At 43.1% G+C, this 18,483-nt stretch overlaps 2 protein-coding genes across 6 annotated transcripts in view; one reads left to right on the forward strand and one right to left on the reverse strand.

Moving 5' to 3' along the window:
- Positions 1 to 18,483, reverse strand: part of psda (pleckstrin and Sec7 domain containing a) — a 55,536-nt gene that overhangs the window by 31,904 nt on the left and 5,149 nt on the right. For 2 of the 4 annotated variants that reach the window (XM_074647284.1, XM_074647285.1), the window contains exons 2-7: positions 12,207 to 14,800; positions 11,453 to 11,570; positions 9,166 to 9,440; positions 8,509 to 8,813; positions 8,086 to 8,320; positions 7,742 to 8,001 (exon numbers count right to left, since the gene is read on the reverse strand). In XM_074647284.1, coding sequence (XP_074503385.1) covers positions 7,742 to 8,001; positions 8,086 to 8,320; positions 8,509 to 8,813; positions 9,166 to 9,440; positions 11,453 to 11,570; positions 12,207 to 14,624 — 3,611 coding nt within the window. In that variant the 5' untranslated portion in view covers positions 14,625 to 14,800. Of the gene's footprint in view, positions 1 to 791; positions 1,452 to 7,741; positions 8,002 to 8,085; positions 8,321 to 8,508; positions 8,814 to 9,165; positions 9,441 to 11,452; positions 11,571 to 12,206; positions 14,801 to 18,483 lie in introns of those variants that run through there. The other 2 variants (XM_074647286.1, XM_074647287.1) reach the window with 2 other exon arrangements.
- Positions 1 to 18,483, forward strand: part of LOC141774548 (very long chain fatty acid elongase 6-like) — a 59,341-nt gene that overhangs the window by 22,180 nt on the left and 18,678 nt on the right. The gene's annotated exons all lie outside the window — the stretch shown is intronic.

Here is an 18,483-nt window from a genome sequence, read left to right on the forward strand (position 1 = left end):
AACGCTCCGCCAACAAAATACCTCATTATGGTTACTAACAGAAAAGGGGGGCTATACTTTCTGGTTCAGGATTATGTGGATTACATACAAATTGATTTTGTGGAATATATATACGAATTACAGTGCATTAACTTTTCGTAGGTATAGCTACGAACGGTGGATGAGTACAGCCTGAAACAAGACATTTGACTTCACTGTGACGGACGTTTTTCAGTATTTTGTGACATTTCATAGACTAAACTAATAATCGATTGACAAGAAAATAATCAGAAGATTTATTTTAGTTCTTTATTTAGTTGCATCCCTAAAGGGATCCTTATAAAAAAATGTTTAGGTATTTTTATTAGTGTTGTCAAAGTTAACGCCATAATAATGCTTTTCAGGGGTTGTAGTGGGCTCAGTTTTAAAGCTAGAGTGAAGATCCTGGTATCATATGAAACTAGAAAACCTAAAGAATCCATTGGTACCAACCATGTCATACTAGCTTGTAAGAAGGACGTTAAATAAAGCTCCAAACTTGCGCAAAATTTTGGCGAGGAAAAACTGGCATGGCCATTTTCAAAGGGGTCCCTTGACCTCTGACCTCGAGTATTAAATGCTTAACAAACCTGCCTTTAAGGTACATTTTGAACAGATAAAAAATGTGTGATTAAGTTGCGATTAATCACAAATAACTATTTTAATCGATTGACAGCCCTAGTTTTTATTAAGACAATTAATATTGTTGGACATCATTGTTGTATTTTTTTTAACCGGCTAGGTTAAAGGTCAACCCTGAGCAGCACACTCACCTGTACACAGCCGGGTAGGGCGGGGCGTACAGGTACCTGTCCTCCAGAGCCCCGCCCCCCCAGCACAGCAGGTAGCTGGCCATGTCAGCGTGGCTCCACCCACTCTCGCGCTGTCACTCTGTGATGTCACCGAGAGATAGAGCAGCCGCCAATCAGCCGACAGCCACAACATTGAAGAGGGAGTGAGGCGTCAACGAGGGCAACGGAGCGACGTCACTCGAGCCTTAATCCAATGACGTCATAAGAACACGACTCATCATCATCTGTTTCCTGTTATCCATCGGTCCGTCTCATTCAGATTGTTTTCCTCCTCCAGCAGCAGCAGCGTCTCCTCCTCCTCTCTAATCCGTCTGTTTTTAGTCCTCCTCCCTCGTCTGCTTCAGTTTTCCTCCTCGCTGCTCAGTCAGCTCCTTTTCTCCTCCTCCTCCTCCTCCCTCCTCTTCCTCTCTGCTTCTTCCACACTTTAAAAATCTCAACGCCGGCTTTTCTTCTCTCAACAACTTCGCAGCACAACTTTCTCTCTGTCTGGTCAGTCGGATCTTCTCCTCCCTCCACTCTCGTCCATCAGCTGGTTATTTTGCTCCACTGAAGGGGGAGGAGGTATGCGTTTCCTCCCCCGTTTGACCCGGGACGCTCCTCCTCCTCCTACTCCTCCTCCTTCTCCCTCTGTCCTCTCCTTCCCCTCTTCCTCTCTTTGTCTCCTCTTACCTTCCTTTCACTCCATCGACCTTCCTGGAAGTTTGTATCTGACTCTTTCTCTAGCAGCACAATAAACCTCCGTTCTCCTGTTACGTTTACTGTGATTCACTGAGAAAACAAAACTGAACTACAACACGCCGTTAAAAAAGTTTAGTTCTTCGTTTACTTTTACTATATGTGACCTCATTTTTAAATCTCTCTTTTATTGGACTCTTTAAAAACATACCGGTATTTTCTGTCTTGGTGTCAATACATTATTATCACGTTAACTCTGACAGTCCTAATTATAATAATGATGGTAAAGAAATGATGACAAAATACCTAAACTTAATTTTAAAGTAATTTTACATGATTTAGAATTTAATAAAAAATGAAAAGTCTTGTTTACAACTCATCTCAACTCCACAAAATAAAAGTCTTGTCGGGAATTTTACTCCTTTTATTAACTTATTCATGGACTTAATACTATCATTAATAGTAGCTGTAATAGGAAGGAACATCTACACGCTTCAATTCCTGAACCAGCAGTATCACCAGCAGCAGGTCAGAGGTCAGAGGTCAGAGGTCCCAGCACCCAGAGAGCAGTATCCGTTGTCGTGACATCCCTAGTCTCTTTATGTGCATTTGTCTTTTGTTATGAAGCACATTTTATTGCATATTTTGGTATGAAATGTACTATATAAATACAGTTTTTACTTATTATTATTATTATTATTATTATTATTATTAATAAAATAAAATTAAGTTCAAATGTTTAGGCTTTTGTTAATGTGCAGGGGAAAAATAATTAATTTAATATAAAAATGTTGGCTTTCTTTCTGACCATTAAACAAATAAATTATATAAATTGTGATGATTGTTTTATAATAATATTACTAATAATAATATAGAAGAATATTGAATAAATTATGACAAAATGCCTAAACCTAATTTTAAAGTAATTTCACATGATAGAATTAAAACACAACTCATCTTAACTTTATAAAATAAAAGTTTTGTCAGGAATTTTCCCACTTTTATTAACTTATTCAGTGACTTAATACTCATTAATAGTAGCTGTTATGGGAACGTCTACACGCTTCAATTCCTGAACCAACAGCAGGTCAGAGGTCAGAGGTCACAGCACCCAGACGGCAGATGGTAAAGATCAACAGAGGAGGAGGAGGGTTCAGGGAGCGTCTCTTGTTTTCTGACAGGAGTGGGAGGTCTTTCTCTCCAACCCGTCTCTGAGACGCTGGCTGAATGAATCCATCTGGAATTTCCCTCTATAGGCCTATGAAAGTGTGTGTATGTGTGTGTGTGTGTGTGTGTGTGTGTGTGTGTGTGTATGTATGTGTGTGTGTGTATGTATGTGTGTGTGTTTTGGGAGGAGTCCCACTGCACTGAATGAAGAAGAAGAAAAAGCAGTTGATCACGTCTGAATTCTCTGCTTTCAGGAAACTTTCCCTGCGGTCCGATTTGTTTTTAAATGGAAACAATAAAGTTTGTGTTTGAATTTGAATTCTGTGTGTGCGTGTGTGTGTGTGTGCGTGTGTGTGTGTGTGTGTGTGTGTGTGTGTGTGTGTCCACACCCAGTGGAGGGAGGCCAAAGGAAAACAGTGAACTCCTCCAGACTGAAACTCTGATACTTTCCAGCAGCACTTTCACTCCTTAAATGCGTTTTCAGAGTTTTTCTGCCTCGCCGTCCATGCCAGTGATGCTGAGGGTTGAACGGGTTAGCAGGTTCGAGGTCTCCTGGACACTATATGTGCGGTCACAGTGACCCAGAAAGCTCGGCAGCGGCTCTACTTCCTGAGAAGAATGAGGAAGTTTGGCATGAACGCCAGTTTCAACATCGAAGATTTAATGACGGGCTGCATCACGGTCTGGTACGGGAACGGTTCTGCCCACAGACGCAGAGAGAGGAGCAGGAGGAGGAGGCTGGCAACGGTCTCCTGGTAGATGATACAGCACCATCAACGACCACCGTTCACCAGGCCTCTCAACTCATAGACTTAAAACTAGGGCTGTCAAAGTTAACAAGATAACACCACTAAATTCTTTAAAGCATCTTGTGGTTTCTAGGTGCTAGCGGGCTCAGTTTTAAAGCCAGAGTGAACATACTGGCATCATATCAAACTAGATAACCTAATGAATCCATCGGTACCAACCATGTCATACTAGCTTATCGGAAAGGAGGCTAAATAACGCTATAAACTTGGGCTAAATTTTGGCGAGGAAAAACTGTCATGGCCATTTTCAAAGGGGTCCCTTGACCTTTGACCTCCAGATGTGTGAATGTAAATGGGTTCTATGGGTACCCACGAGTCTCCCTTTTACAGACATGCCCACTTTATGATAATCACATGCAGTTTGGGGCAAGTCATAGTCAAGTCAGCACACTGACACACTGACAGCTGTTGTTGCCTGTTAGGCTGCAGTTTGCCATGTTATGATTTGAGCATATTGTTTTATGCTAAATGCAGTACCTGTGAGGGTTTCTGGACAATATCTCTCATTGTTTTGTGTTGTTAACTGATTTCCAATAATAAATATATACATACATTTGCATAAAGCAGCATATTTGTCCACTCCCATGTTGATAAGAGTATTAAATACTTGACAAATCTCCCTTTAAGCATTTTGAACAGATAAGAAATGTGGAATTAATTTGCAATTAATCAAAAAACTGAAACTAACCAAGTACTGTACTTAAGTACAATTTTGAGGTACTTGTACTTTACTAGAGTATTTCCATATTTTGATGCTTTCCGTTACATCTCAGAGGGAAACATTGGGCATAAAGAGACACTTTAATGTCTGATAATAATGATGTAACAGACTGATTCACCGACAGACGTAAAGGTCTTCCAACGACACGATTCCAACGCCGGAGACTTAAATATTCACTTAACAAAGCGTCCTCTCTCTGAGTGTCTGAGGCTGAAACTACAGGGACAGTTTGAGGTTTCCTGAGGTGAACCTACATGGAGAGTGAATAATAAGATGCTGACTCACTGTTAAATACAGACTTCACTGGCTCAGTAATAGCAGACTAGCTCAACCAAACCCTCCATCACCGCTTCAACTGAGCTCACTGAGAGCTGCTGCGTGTCCCACCACATCATGTGACCGCTGTGGAGAGGATGTGGAACCAGAACGGATCACCAAACAGTCCCAGACCAGATCAAGAAGAACACAGAGGAACATGGTGACATTAAAGTCCTGCAGTACTCACGTACACATGTGAGGTATTTGTACTTTACTCCAGTCTTTTGTACTTCTACTGCAGTACTTTTATCTAACAGCTTTATTTTGGAGGTATTGGAGAACCATGTGTTGGTTCTGCTCAGACCTGTAGCTGATCATGAGACCTGCCGTGGTTCTGGTCTGGAAAACCATGTGTTGGTTCTGCTCAGACCTGTAGCTGATCATGAGACCTGCCGTGGTTCTGGTCTGGAGAACCATGTGTTGGTTCTGGTTCTCGTCAGACCTGTAGCTGATCATGTGACCTGCCGTGGTTCTGGTATGGAGAACCATGTGTTGGTTCTGCTCAGACCTGTAGCTGATCATGAGACCTGCAATGGTTCTGGTCTGGAGAACCATGTGTTGGTTCTGGTTCTCGTCAGACCTGTGGCTGATCATGTGACCTGCCGTGGTTCTGGTATGGAGAACCATGTGTTGGTTCTGGTCAGACCTGTAGCTGATCATGAGACCTGCAGTGGTTCTGGTATGGAGAACCATGTGTTGGTTCTGGTTCTCGTCAGACCTGTAGCTGATCATGAGACCTGCCGTGGTTCTGGTCTGGAGAACCATGTGTTGGTTCTGGTTCCCTGCTCAGACCTGTCAGGTGCTGAACCGGAACACAACTCCTCTCTTTTGTCTATTTTTAACCCCCGACCCCTCTGACATCTCACGCTCCAGGAAGTTAATCTGACGTTGCCGTGGTTACCGGGGCTGGCCGAGCGCCAGCTTCGATTGGCCGCCGGACAGGAAGGACCAGGAAGGACCAGGTATGACAACGCCACAACAAAGACTGGAGGTCAAAGAGTTTTCTTTATTTGTTGAATCTTTAAAGTTGATCATAAATAAAGAAAACGTTTTTATCTCAACTGCACAGAGAACCAGATCTCTATTAGGAAAGTCGATATTTTAGTGAAAAGCCTCCCTGTTTGTTTTTTCTGCTTTAATGAACAAACTCAACAGTTATCAGTTTGAAACGGTCATTAAATTCTCTCCACACACACACATGCTGTGAGTGAGTGTGTTTGAGGCTGAAAACTTCTCAACAATGAAGAATTAAACTCTGTTTTAATGAGGTTTTGTCATAAAACTCCTTCTGCTAAAAAAGCTTCTGTTTGTTCCTCAGCTTGAACAGATTGAAAACCCAAGGTCGGTCAGTGTCGTCGTCCTCCTCACCACCTACACTGTGTGTTCAGCTACACGTCACACTCTCTATAATTAAACTCATGTGTTGTTTCTCACAACCAGTCGAATCCTCACACACATGCATACAAACACACTCACACACACGTTTGTACTTCAATACTTGTGAGGACTTTCATTACATTCCTCAGCTCCTTCCCGTTTGATCCGTCACACAAGCTTTTCACGATTCACGGACACATTTTACGTCCCCACTTTGTGAAAATGTCCTCATTCAGGACCAAACAACGAGTCCTCACTGCCCTAAAATGTCTTCACTAATGGGGACTAAAACACAAACCGGTCCTCACAAAGATATACACCCACAAACACAAACACACACACACACAGAGGAACACCAACTGTAACCACATCATGTCTCTCTGGTGCCACCGTGTGGCTGATCTGAGTTACTGCAGCGTGATACACAGCACATATTCTGGTTTTTACTGAGATATTTAATTGTTCGCCACTATAATACATTTTAACTAACCCTCTGGGACCCACAATAGAGGTGTTTTTGTCTGTTTTAGGGGGGTACAGGGGGTCTTTAGGGGGAGATAGCAGGTCAACAGTAGATGTCACATAGAAGTGGTGTACATCATCTGAGCTGGGAACCAACCTGAAGATTATTTGAGAAATGTATAATAGTTTCGAACATTATGATCGAAGTATATGATGGTCATCCCCATGCTCTATTAGGTCTCATAAGTTGTTGCAGCAATTTTTGCGGTGATACCATTTGTTAAACAGATTTGGTGCTAAATTTAAAAAACATTTACCACTTGAGAATTAATAAAAATGATCAATAATCCCTCCAAAATACCACATTAAGACACCAAGACCTTGAGGAACACTATAGAAAAAGCCATGCTTGTTATTTGGGATCAAAACCTTTGGAGATTTTGGAGATTTCTGCAAAAATTGCATTTTTTTGGCGATTGGACGGCGAGCACTTCTGTTGTGTAAACTGCTCAGAAACCCCCTTATTGTCAATCTAGCTAGGAAATCCATCCATCCTCTGAATGCTCTAGGTCTGTCGTTTGTGGCTGTAGAGTTTCATGAGTCTGTGATTATCCTAGAGGTCACCACAGGTCATTTTATACAGTGAGGTCAAGTTTAAAAAAATGGTCTCACTACAATGTAATGGCTCCTATGGGGACTAACATCATTACACATGAACACAGTTGGGCCTATTGGATCCACAAGAGTCTCAGCTTTACAGTGAAACCCAATTTATGTAATTCAAGACTGTTTAGGGACCCCGGTAACACCTAATAAAAGGTGGTATTAAGATATTTCAACAAGGCTCCTGTACTACGATCCAGTGGCCGTAGTTAAATGTTAAAAAGAAAAACAAACCTGAAATAAGGACACTTTGAAATGACAAACCGATGTTCTGAAATGGCATCTTGAAAATATAAAGTGAACTTTAAACTCCTGAAATGAGAATTTGAAAAGCTACAAAGTTTTTAAGAGTTAAGAACTTTACACCGACACGAAAATGCAAAAATACTCGCCTGCGAATATTTTGCATCTAAACTATTCATACCGGCAGCGATGCGGATTAGCGATTGTTGCAACACTTTGTCAATAAAGGTCTGAATAGATTCAAATGAACAAATGTGACCTCAGAGCCTCTACAGTCTGTTTACCTGTTGGTAATAACCTCAACGTGAGCTCACAGAGCAACTGGAGCCGTCTGCTGGAAGCAGCACTGATTCACAGACAGACGCCGTTGAGTAGAACAACACATTTCTGGCCCAACTTCACCCTTCCAAAGGTGCACGGAGACAAGAAACAAACACTGTCCTCAGATTGGACCGGCGCCATCAGCTCTGACTCACCTGGGGCTGCTGTGGAGCGAGGGGGCCGAGCTCGCCTTGCGGAAGCCGTCTTTGAGGCTGGAGCGACGCCACGACTCTTTCTCCGACTTGGATCGAACCGGAGGGCCGGGTTCGTCTTTGGCGCCGCCGCGGAGCCCCGCCCCCGAGGCACTGAGGGTGATTTCGGAGCGAGACGTCTCCGAGGGGGCGGACGGGTCCGGATGGGCCAGCGGGGCGAAGCTTAGCTCGATGATCTGCTTGGCGCTCTCGCAGATCTGACTCTGAACACACAGAACACGTCAGCGTTACCGCCTGCAGTCACACAGGAAGTGGAGACGGGATCATTGTCAGCGTGGCTCTCCTACCTGGATCTCCGGCGTGAGGGTGGGCAGGTCGAAGGTGAACACAGACGTGGATCCGGATGTCAGAAGGTCGACGCTGTCAAGGCTGCTGTACGATGTGCCTTTGGCGCGGTGAGACTCCATGATGCTTTCAAAGTGGCGGCTGAAGGAGTCGAGGTTGCTCTCGGAGGGTCGGCGGGGGCTGCCGATGGAGATCGGAGACTTGAGGCCGCCGTGTGAGTCAGACTTCCCCAATGGCCTGCCCAAATATTTGCAAAAATTAAAAAGTTATAAGCCACAGCGTAACTCACTGAATCCATGGCAGCATTACACTTCCTGTTTACATTTCCTAGAGCATTATGGGAACTGTAGTTCCAAACCTCAGAGCATGATTATTATGGGGGGTCATGGGGAGGGGGGTTGTGCTTTAACAGGTGGACCTCTCACCCCTTCAGCAGCAGACTGAACACCTCGTCCTCCTCCTTGGCGGCTCTTTGTCTCTGTCTGTCTCCCAGCATCCGGACACTGGCCCAGCTCACCACTCCTTCCTCTTCCTCTTCCTCCTCCTCCTCCTCGTCTTCCTCTTCCTCTTCTTCCTCCTCCTCCTCCTCGTCCTCCTCTTCCTTCACGCCACCTGTCCGGGGTTTCGGGGAGGCGTCGGCGGGGCTGAAGCTAGAGTTTCCTAGGACGCTGCGGTTACTCCCAAAGGCCGAGTCCGCCTCCTCGGCTGCCTCGGCCTCTGCCCGCATCACCTACACAACAATGATTCAATATAATAAGGTTTATTACACGGCTTTGTTGAATACTCGATTCTGATTGGTCAACCACAGCGGTTATTTCTTTATAACAGATTGTTTATATGGACACAGTTCTGATGTCAGACTCTGGAGGGTCGTTTTTGTGTCAAATTATTGATTTCTTCAGTAAGTAGCCGTGTAATAAGCGGGATAACGTACAGCTAGCGGGTCATTGTTGAGAAATAAACGCCATCAGGGTCGTCGGGGTTGATTTCAACAATGACCGGCTCGCTGTACATTATCCCTTACTTATCGAACATTAAGACATTCTATATGAGATGAATCAGATGGGATGAAACCAGATCACCTCGTCCAGGTCGGTCTCCCGGTAGCACCGCAGCGGCACGGCGTCCAGATCAGTCTCAGAGTATTTGATGGTTTGGCGGATGATGCCCGTCTTTGGGGTGGAGCCTCGAGGGTCGGGGTTCACCAGCTCCACCTCAATCTGTCGCACCTCGTGTTGCGGCAACCTTGGACCCTCGCTGTCCCGCCCCGTCCTCTGATTGGCTGGTTTCAGACGGAGGGAGGAGGGAGGGGTGGGGCTGGGCGAGCAGCTGGTCGGAGGCGTCGTGGACGGAGCGTCTGCAGGAGGAAAGAGGATTTTTATGTTTTATGTCTGAAGTCCTAAAGATATATACAGTATATATAATATATAATATTAATATATATATATAATATATTATATATATACATATATATATATATTATATATATATACACACATATATGTAACCAAATTTAAGGGATTCTTCTGCATAGTGAAAACTATTTGTCAATTAATTGATTATTTTATCGACAGGAAATGGCAACTATTTATTGGAGGTAAAGTTAAAAAAAAGGTTTCACTTTTTTAAATCAACTAATGGGAGGTTAAAGGAGAAATATTAGGCTTCATATTTCTTTTTTAACACTCACATTCAATTATTTTTATAGTAAATAGTATAGTAATAGTATTACTCATATATCGTAATTGGTAGTTAATTAGAAAAAGTCTTTTCATACATATTTCGGAATACTTTATATATTCACACTGATAGCCTTGTTAAAAAAAATTATAATTAATTATAATTTATAATACATTATATTTTATTTAGTTTTGAGATAAGAATTCCTTTTAAAGCAAGAAAAGATATGTATTTTTATCTGTTCTGGATTAAAGTGACGAACCTGGTTTGTATCTCTTAAAACATTTACATTAACGATAAAACAAATTCGGAACTGAAAATTTTATTAATTTCTCGCTCCTGTTATCTGCTAATTTGAGCATTTATAACCTTTTGCTAAAAAAAAGATAAAAATAGACATTTTTATTTAAGCAAATTCAAACTGTTAAAGGTTAAAGTTAAATGTAGTGGTGGCACTTTAGATATACAGTACAAGTATGAATAAAGACATACAGTAGATATGATGGTACGATAAGACCACACATTTCCACAGCCAGCACACATCAATGACTTTGGTTAATTCAAAAATTGTTCGCTTGTGTCAAAGTGTGAAAAAGATGCTAAATAAAGAACAGGAAGTGGTAGTAGTGGTAGTAGTGTAGTAATACTGTGTAGTAATACTTGTGAGTAGAGCTGCATACTGTAAGACCTGTTCTAGCTGTTGTTAAGCTTCAGCTAATTGGCTTAGAAGACTGGAAGCTCCTGAGGCTGCTTGTTTACTTCACTGACTGGAAAAAAACAATACGAGAGAAAAGACAGGAGGGCCCTTTAACCTTTGAATGCTGCTACTACTATTGCCAGTGTGAAGGTCTGAAACTGTTTTCGAATAAAACAATGATGTTTTGGTTTTTTTAAGTACAAGGATTTACGAAGGTTATAATAAACTATAATTTATTGTAACAATATCAACTTTAATATAATAGTGGTGTTAAATAGCATCCAGTGTGAAATTTGGAACATGATTGGGGTCGACTTGAGTTCATTTCATCAGGCTGTGGGGGACTAAAAAGGTTAGGAACTATTAGTTCCTAAACCAATAGTTCCTAGCCTTTTTAGAAACTATTGGTTTAATAGTTCCTAAAAAGGTTAGGAACTATTGGTTAGGAACTATTAAACCAATAGTTCCTAAAAAGGTTAGGAACTATTGGTTAGGAACTATTAAAACAACAGTTCCTAAAAAGGTTAGGAACTATTGGTTAGCAACTAATAAAACAACAGTTCCTTACGTTTTTAGGAACTATTAAACCAAGAGTTCCTAAACACGTTAGGAACTTTTGGTTTAATAGTTCCTGACCTTTTTAGGAACTATTAAACCAATAGTTCCTAAAAAGGTTCAGAACTATCAGTTTACTAGTTCCTAACCAATAGTTCCTGACCTTTTTAGGAACTATTAAACGAATAGTTCCTAAAAAGGTTCGGAACTATTGGTTTAATAGTTCTTAATCAATAGTTCCTAACCTATTGATTTAATTAACCAATTGAACAGTCAATATCCGTCAAAATAAAATTGTATTTAATAACTATAATTGGGACTTTGTTGCTGCTTTGTTTCTATTATCCTTTTGCTCCCAATCATTCTTTCTATTTTTGTTTTATTGTATTTTGTTATCAAAGTGTAAACATCAATAAGAATACAAAATAAAACAGTACCTTTAGTGCAACGACTCTCCTCTGTTTGCCCTCCAAACAGGAACTCCCACTTTGCTCGGGCGATCTTCTGCGATCGCGAAGATGAAGACGGAGTCGTCGTCGTCGAGCCGCCGTCCGACTGCATGAGGAAAGACCGCAGTGAAATGAATTCATCTGTTTCTCAAAGAAATAATCTTGAAATATAGCTATTAGGGCACGCATGCTTTTGTGTTTGACCTCTTCTGAATTGTAACTAAACCCAACTAATACCTCCAGTAGTATTAGTAGTAGTTTTTATGCAGTCTGCACCTCTATCTTCAAATTTTAAGGTGAATTAAAATTTCATGTAATTAAAATTTGAAAGCGTTAGTTTTAAAGATTGTACGTAAGTGACATTGTTACAATTACGGATTTGTCAAAAAAAGAAAAATAGTGTATCCAACAATCTGCACACTGAAGAGAAACAGTTTTTGTTAGCATTAAACAACATATCCCATTAGTCTCGGACCCAGAAGTGCTGCCAAAGCCTCATGGGAAATGTAATTGATAGAAACCCTTCATAAGAAAATACACTGAGGAACAGAAACTAACTCACTGGTGGGGAACAACTTTCTGTTACATATTTATTGTTATTGAGGTAAATGTGACAATAAGTCATGACGTGATGGGAAGACTCATCGTAAAACAACCTCACCCTCCACACAGATTCAAAACATACACATAATCTACATGATTTCCTCCTCACACAACATACAACCAAAACCCTCAAGCCGACCTGCATCCCTGAGCCGGTGTCTGCCGTGTCGTGGCTGGACTGGCTCGAGGTTTCGGGGGACAGACTGTCGTTTCTGTCCATCTGGGAGTCTCCAATGCTGCCTGTTACCCCACTGGAGCTTTGAGAGGATGTCCCAGCAAACCCGCTGTGATCCTGAACCTCCTCCCTCTCGTCCTTGGACACACTTATAACTGGGGTCTCCTGCATTGACGTCTTTATTCCTTTATCTCCTCTGACTTTCCTATGACTCTCCTCTTTGCTTGGCGTATAAACTCTAGAGGTTGACTGTCTGTAGTTGTCTTCACAGAGTTCGTCCCCATACTGGACCGGCCCAGCCCCCGACCACTGCTGGTCCTTGGAGGTCCAGCTCACAGGTAATGCTTCTGTGTTTTGGCTGGAGAAAAGTCTCCTGGAGAGCTCAGGGCTGTCCCTAAGTGATCTGTCAAAGAGGTGATCATACTTCCGCTCCATGCCAGGCGATTTGTGGTCTCCGGTGTACTGTGGTGGCTGGTAGCGGTGCAGGGCAGACGCGTCCTTTGTGGGTGATGAAACCCGTTGATGCCGTGGGTCCAAGACCGGTGATTGAGAGCTGGCTGCACGGTGCAACTTAGCCGGCAAGGCTGGAGATGCTGGTGATAAGAGAGGTGAGACGCGTCCTGGTCTGGTTTGAGGTATTGCTTTGTCCGTTTTCCATCTGTGGTTCTGGTTGTCGGCCTGTAGAGGGTCAGGGGAGCTTCGCCCATGAAGAGTAGCATAAGGTTGGGATTCTCTCAGGGATGACACTCCCATCTTGGGACTCTCTGACCTCAGTGACTCAGCTTGAGAAGATGTTGGAGAGGGGGTTCGCCTTTCAGCAAAAATGGTGGACAGTTTGGTAGCCTCCACAGCTAACTTACCAGCCACTTCAGCATTTAAGGATGGAGAGATGTTTCTCCTGCCGTTGGTAGGGCTGACTGCGTCACTGGCTCTACTACTGCAGCGTGACGATTTGTAATGAGTCTTGCTGGATAAGTTATCATTAGTACTGTAGTGTATACTGTCTGCAGCATTATTACTGGTGTTGATGAGGTAAGTACTATAGCTACTATTAACACTGTGTTGGGGGTTCCCACTAGCCTGATAGCCAGTCCTGGAATAGTTGCTGGTGGGGAACATACTAGTTGGGATTTCATGCTGGATGTCCGTGGGTCTCCCTGCAGGTAAAGGTGGGTGAAATTTGCTAGACAACCTGGGGCTCTCGTCTCCCACCCATGGCCTCTGCTGGCTCTGGGGCGGGCCATGAGAGCGAAGAGTTGAAGTCGGAGCCACTGGGTGGGATGAGTAGCCAGTGTGGGCACACAGGTGGTCAGAAGCAGGACTTCTGGGTAGACCATTCACTGAACTACGGCAGACTCTGCTGTCCAGCTCCAGGAGCTGGGCCTTCGATGGCAGGGTGCGGGTGCTGCGGGGCAGGACGGGAGACCCCCCCAAGGACCGGCAGCGAGGGGACTGGCAGTGCCTTGGCAGGGTTGGGCTGTAGTTCTCTGGGATGTGACCAGCAAATTTGCGCCTAAGTTCTGGGGATCCAAACTCCCCCAAGGCCCTGTAGGTGGCATCTCTGGCAACTGTGTCTGGGGTAACCCTCTGCAGGTAAGGCGAGCCCTGTGGGGACTGAATCCGAGACGGGTAAGGGTGACTCGGGTAAGGGTCACCCTGCCCTGGCTGCCCATTGTACCACACTGGGTCACTAAGTCTCTTCCGGAGTTGGCCAGGGAGGAGTTGCCCCTCCATTCTGTTAAGAGGATTGCCCAACTCACTTTGGCACAAAGAGGTACGCCGGCCCCCCATGCTGTTAACGTTAGCTTTCTCTATGTAGCCAAAGGTCACCACAGATGTCTTCCCCTCCTCACCCCCCACCGCTGGGACCTCATAGGACCTGCGGTTGCTGGTAGGTGTGGAGGGCACAGTTAGCATCCCAGAAGATGTAGAAGATGGGGAGGTAGGCACCCTTCCCCGGTGGAGGTCCATGTCAGAGGAACGGGTGCGTCCCAGTGACCCATGCTGGCCTGGACTAGTCGTTCCAGGCGTAAGGGCCTGGAGTAATTGACTTAAACTGTCATGCAACACATCCTGCCGGTGGAACTGGGTGGGAGACCCTGTAGCATCAGGGTTTTGGAGTTGGAAGCTGACTGAATGTCTGGAGGAAGACTTTGAGGGGGATAAGCTGTGGCTTACAACCCCAGTTTGGTGCTGAGAGACTGGGGAGTGATCATGATTGCGGTTGGGGCTGGAGCTTCTCTGGGATTGAGGAAGGACGTCTGGGCACTGAAGCATCAGGTGAGCAGTCCCATCATCTCTTATTTCCGGCACCTTCCCTTCCTCCTCAGCAACAGACCTCACCTCAACATACAGGTGGAGGACTTTACCTGCCTGGGACATGTTGGCACCTTAGCCACCTAAATGCCCTGATCTTCCTTTTTCTGTAGACCTTCGCTATTTGTGCAAAGGGTCCTTCGGCTTCCTGGTACCCCGTTAAGTGCCAAACTGTTTCATGAGGGTCAGAGGTGGAACAGGACTACCAGGACTGTCCTCCATCTGCTCATCGTCTTTTCAGCCTGCAACAGGAAAACAGAGATAGAGACAAAGTTAATATTACACAGTTTATTATCTACAGACATTTATAAGCAACTGGACAGCAGATAATCTCTAACTTTCAAGATCTCACAACACTCATTTCATTGAAAAGAAATCAAAATAAAAAGCAGACGGTAATAAATTTAAATAGAAACAATATCATTTACAAAGCAAAATGGAGTAACAGAAAAGTGTGCTGACAGTTACAACTTCTTCCTACCCAGACCCTCCAAATCCCCAAGGTCCCTCAGTAGGATATTCTTTCTCACACATTCAAACATACATTCAAACACATACAGGTTCATGTTGTGTGCTTTGATACATGTAAAATAAACTGCTGTGATGAATAAGTTACAGATTGAACCATATGTTGGCTTTTTTCTTGCTGTTAACGTTAACAGGAAAGTAGTCTACTAAAATGGGTTCCAGATAAACGTCATTCTTATGGTCTATACTCTAAGCAAAGTAGGTTTTCCCTCCTTGAACCTTGTGTATTTGATCAAATTTGACCCTCAACACTTCAACAGTCCTCTGTAAATTTTCTATCTAGGTCAACTAATGTCCTCAGACAAACTGGTTCACTCCTACAATCGGAAACCAAAGGCCTCATGTTTTAATTATGACAGGCAGAGAGCAAGTCAAACACTACGGACAGCCTCATATGTAGTGGTAAACGTGGGGAAATCTGCTCATTAAAACCAGTTTTTGAGGTTATCATCCATCGCAACTACGCAACAGGCTTCGACCCATTTCAACCCGCTACCGGGTCCGTCGGGCTTAGGGGTTGTAGTGTATTTTAGGATAGTCATTTCAGATGTTCTAATTGTCACCGAAGAGGTTCTAGTGATCCATTAAGAAGTTGAAGTGGTCAATGAGGATGTCATATTGGTCCTTTAAGAGGTTTTTAGGGATCCTTGAGGGCATTATAGGGGTCCTTTAAGAGGTTCTAGGGATCTTTGAGGGCATTATAGGGGTCTTTTAAGAGGTTCTAGGGATCTTTGAGGGCATTATAGGGTTCTTTTAAGAGGTTCTATGGATCTTTGAGGGCATTATAGGAGTCCTTTAAGAGGTTCCTGTGGTAATTTCAAAGGATCTAGGGGTCTTGTAGGATGTTCTAGGAGTCTTTTAATAGGTTATTTTCCACTAAAGAGGTTGTTGGAGTTCTTTAGGATGTTCTAGGGTCATTGAGTATTTTCTAAGGGCCCCTTTAAGATGTTCTATAGATTCTTCAAGAGGTTTTAGTCGTCATTGGGGAGGATCTAGGACACTATAGGACGTTCTGATGGCGCTTGAGGAGGTTCTAGGGATCCTTAAAGAGGTTGTAGTGGTCTATAAGGAGATTTTAGAGGTCCTTTCAGTGGTTTAACACAGGTGGCAGTAAGGCATTAGACAGCATTATCAAAACACCAAATGAGTGAATATCTTTTGAAAGAATACCGTTTGTCCCTTCAGTAGAGTTCTGCAAGAGAATCTATAGAGAACAAGGAGCACTGAAGCTGTTCTGAAAATCACTTTACTGACACACTTTAGGTCGGGTTTTATTTTAATTTGTCACCCATCTGTAAATCAACTGAATGAAAAGTCTGCTGTTCTGCTCCTTTAAGACCACTTGTGTCCTTATCGTCTGATGAGGTCCACCGTTGTGCTAATTACATGTCCATTCATGTCTTTGGCGGTCCTCCAACATGAAGGCACAAACATGTGGGCCAGCGGGTGGCGCCTGGTTTGATTCGTCTATTAATAGACAAGTTAAAGAAGCTTGGAGGGTGTTCAGGTGACAACAGCTATCGTACGAGCTCTCTCATCTGCAGTTCATTCCAACAAATACTTATTTTCTTGATTTTATATTTTGCTTTTTGTTCTGTTGCTCCATTTTTGCTCTTTGCTATATGTCGTCCGTGTGAAGATAAATGGGTTTCTATGCTGTTTGTTGATGGAGGACAGCGGTTTAGATCATGCAGAACTTCGTGTGGATACAGTGGCGTGCTGTGGCCCGACACGCTGCACTCCGGGACTGGATCCCGGTGTGGGCGACAGACTGCTGCACACGTCCTTCAGGGCTGCTACAACAAGCTAACTGTTGCGTTAGCCAACACTAGTAGCTAGCTAGAGCTCAATGAACAGGCCTAAATAAAAAGGATGTGTTTTGTTGTGTGTTTAAAAGTAGTTCACAATTTGTCCGTTATCATTTCTTTCCTAATATGCTGCTGTCTGATTTTGCCAGTTCATCACGTACAACACAGTGGTAGAGACTGAAGATGACATTTAGACATCATCATTGGACCAATGTCAATCTTGTATTCTGCTGGTTGTTGATTGGTAACAAGGCCAAGGGAGGATGACCTCCCTTGGCCCTTCATTTGGCGTCTTTTAGCCAATCACAGTTAAGCATGAAAAAAATGAAATGCATTGCGTTGATAGAAGAGGTCCCGCCTCAAGGGAGGACATTAAATGTTAATATGTTATCACCTTAACTTTGACAGCCCTAGTTATTGTATTGTTTTTGCTTCTTTAATCTTGCGTTTATTGCCTTGTGAAGCACTTTGTAACACACTTTGAATACTGCTATATAAATCAAATATATTATTATTATTATTTATTATGAAGACTTAAGCTGTGGTCTCGTTTAATCACTATAAACTGATGAACAGAGTTGCTGAGGTCTGTAATCAGCACAGACAGACAGAAACTCAACACCAGCCGCTGTAAGACAACCTCAGGTTTCTATTTCAATCTATTTACAACAACGAGCATGATCTCCGGCCACTGATCAACAGGAAACATCAAGGACAACCACATGGTGAACCAGTGGGTTTGAGGTTAAATGTTCGAGTCCATTGAGGCACCTGGACGCTGCGACAGTTTGTTTATTCCTGCCGAACCGTCACAGTACGGGGTCACGGTCATGGAAGGGGAGTTGGTTGCATATAGACCGAGCACTGGGGTGTCTGCTGTCAGCCAATCAAAACAGTCTTGGACCAGGAAATTAGAATATAATTTCATTAATTATATAATATATATAATTGACTGAGCCAGAAAGTCCACTTTTATCTGCACATGTCCATCATTACCTTGAGGTCAGGGAGGTTATGTTTTCAGTTTGGTTTGTCAACAGGATTAAAAACTACTGGCTTGATTTTTATGAAACTTGGTGGAAGAATGTAGAATGGGCCAAGGAAGAAGCCAGTACATTCAGGGACGTTCCGGATCACGGGGCGGATATTAGGGCTGGGACGATTCACCTATCTCCTGATTCGATACTATCCCGATACTTGGGTGCCGATTCAATATGTATTGCGATTCAATATTACGATTTATTCTGATTTTTGTTAACTTATTTAACACTAGACCATGGGAAAAAGTTGTATCATACACTTCTAGGGACTTCTACTTTGGAAAATATCTAAATTAACCCAGTAAAAATGTTTGATTTCCAGCATGTATGTAGTCAGAGATGTCCTGAAGTCAAAAATATCAGTCAGGAATTATTTATTGAATATTTTCCAGCAACCCAAAAATCAAAGAATAAAGACATTTCCCTCACTAATTAGTGGTATTTTCTTTTTAATTTATAAGGGACATGTAATGTTTTATACTTCTGGTGAATATAATCCAATCAATCTATCCATAGATGTATTTTATATATACAGTTCCCTTTGTTAAC

This window comes from Sebastes fasciatus, chromosome 9 (assembly GCF_043250625.1).
Source record: "Sebastes fasciatus isolate fSebFas1 chromosome 9, fSebFas1.pri, whole genome shotgun sequence".
Classification (NCBI taxonomy): Eukaryota; Metazoa; Chordata; class Actinopteri; order Perciformes; family Sebastidae; genus Sebastes; species Sebastes fasciatus.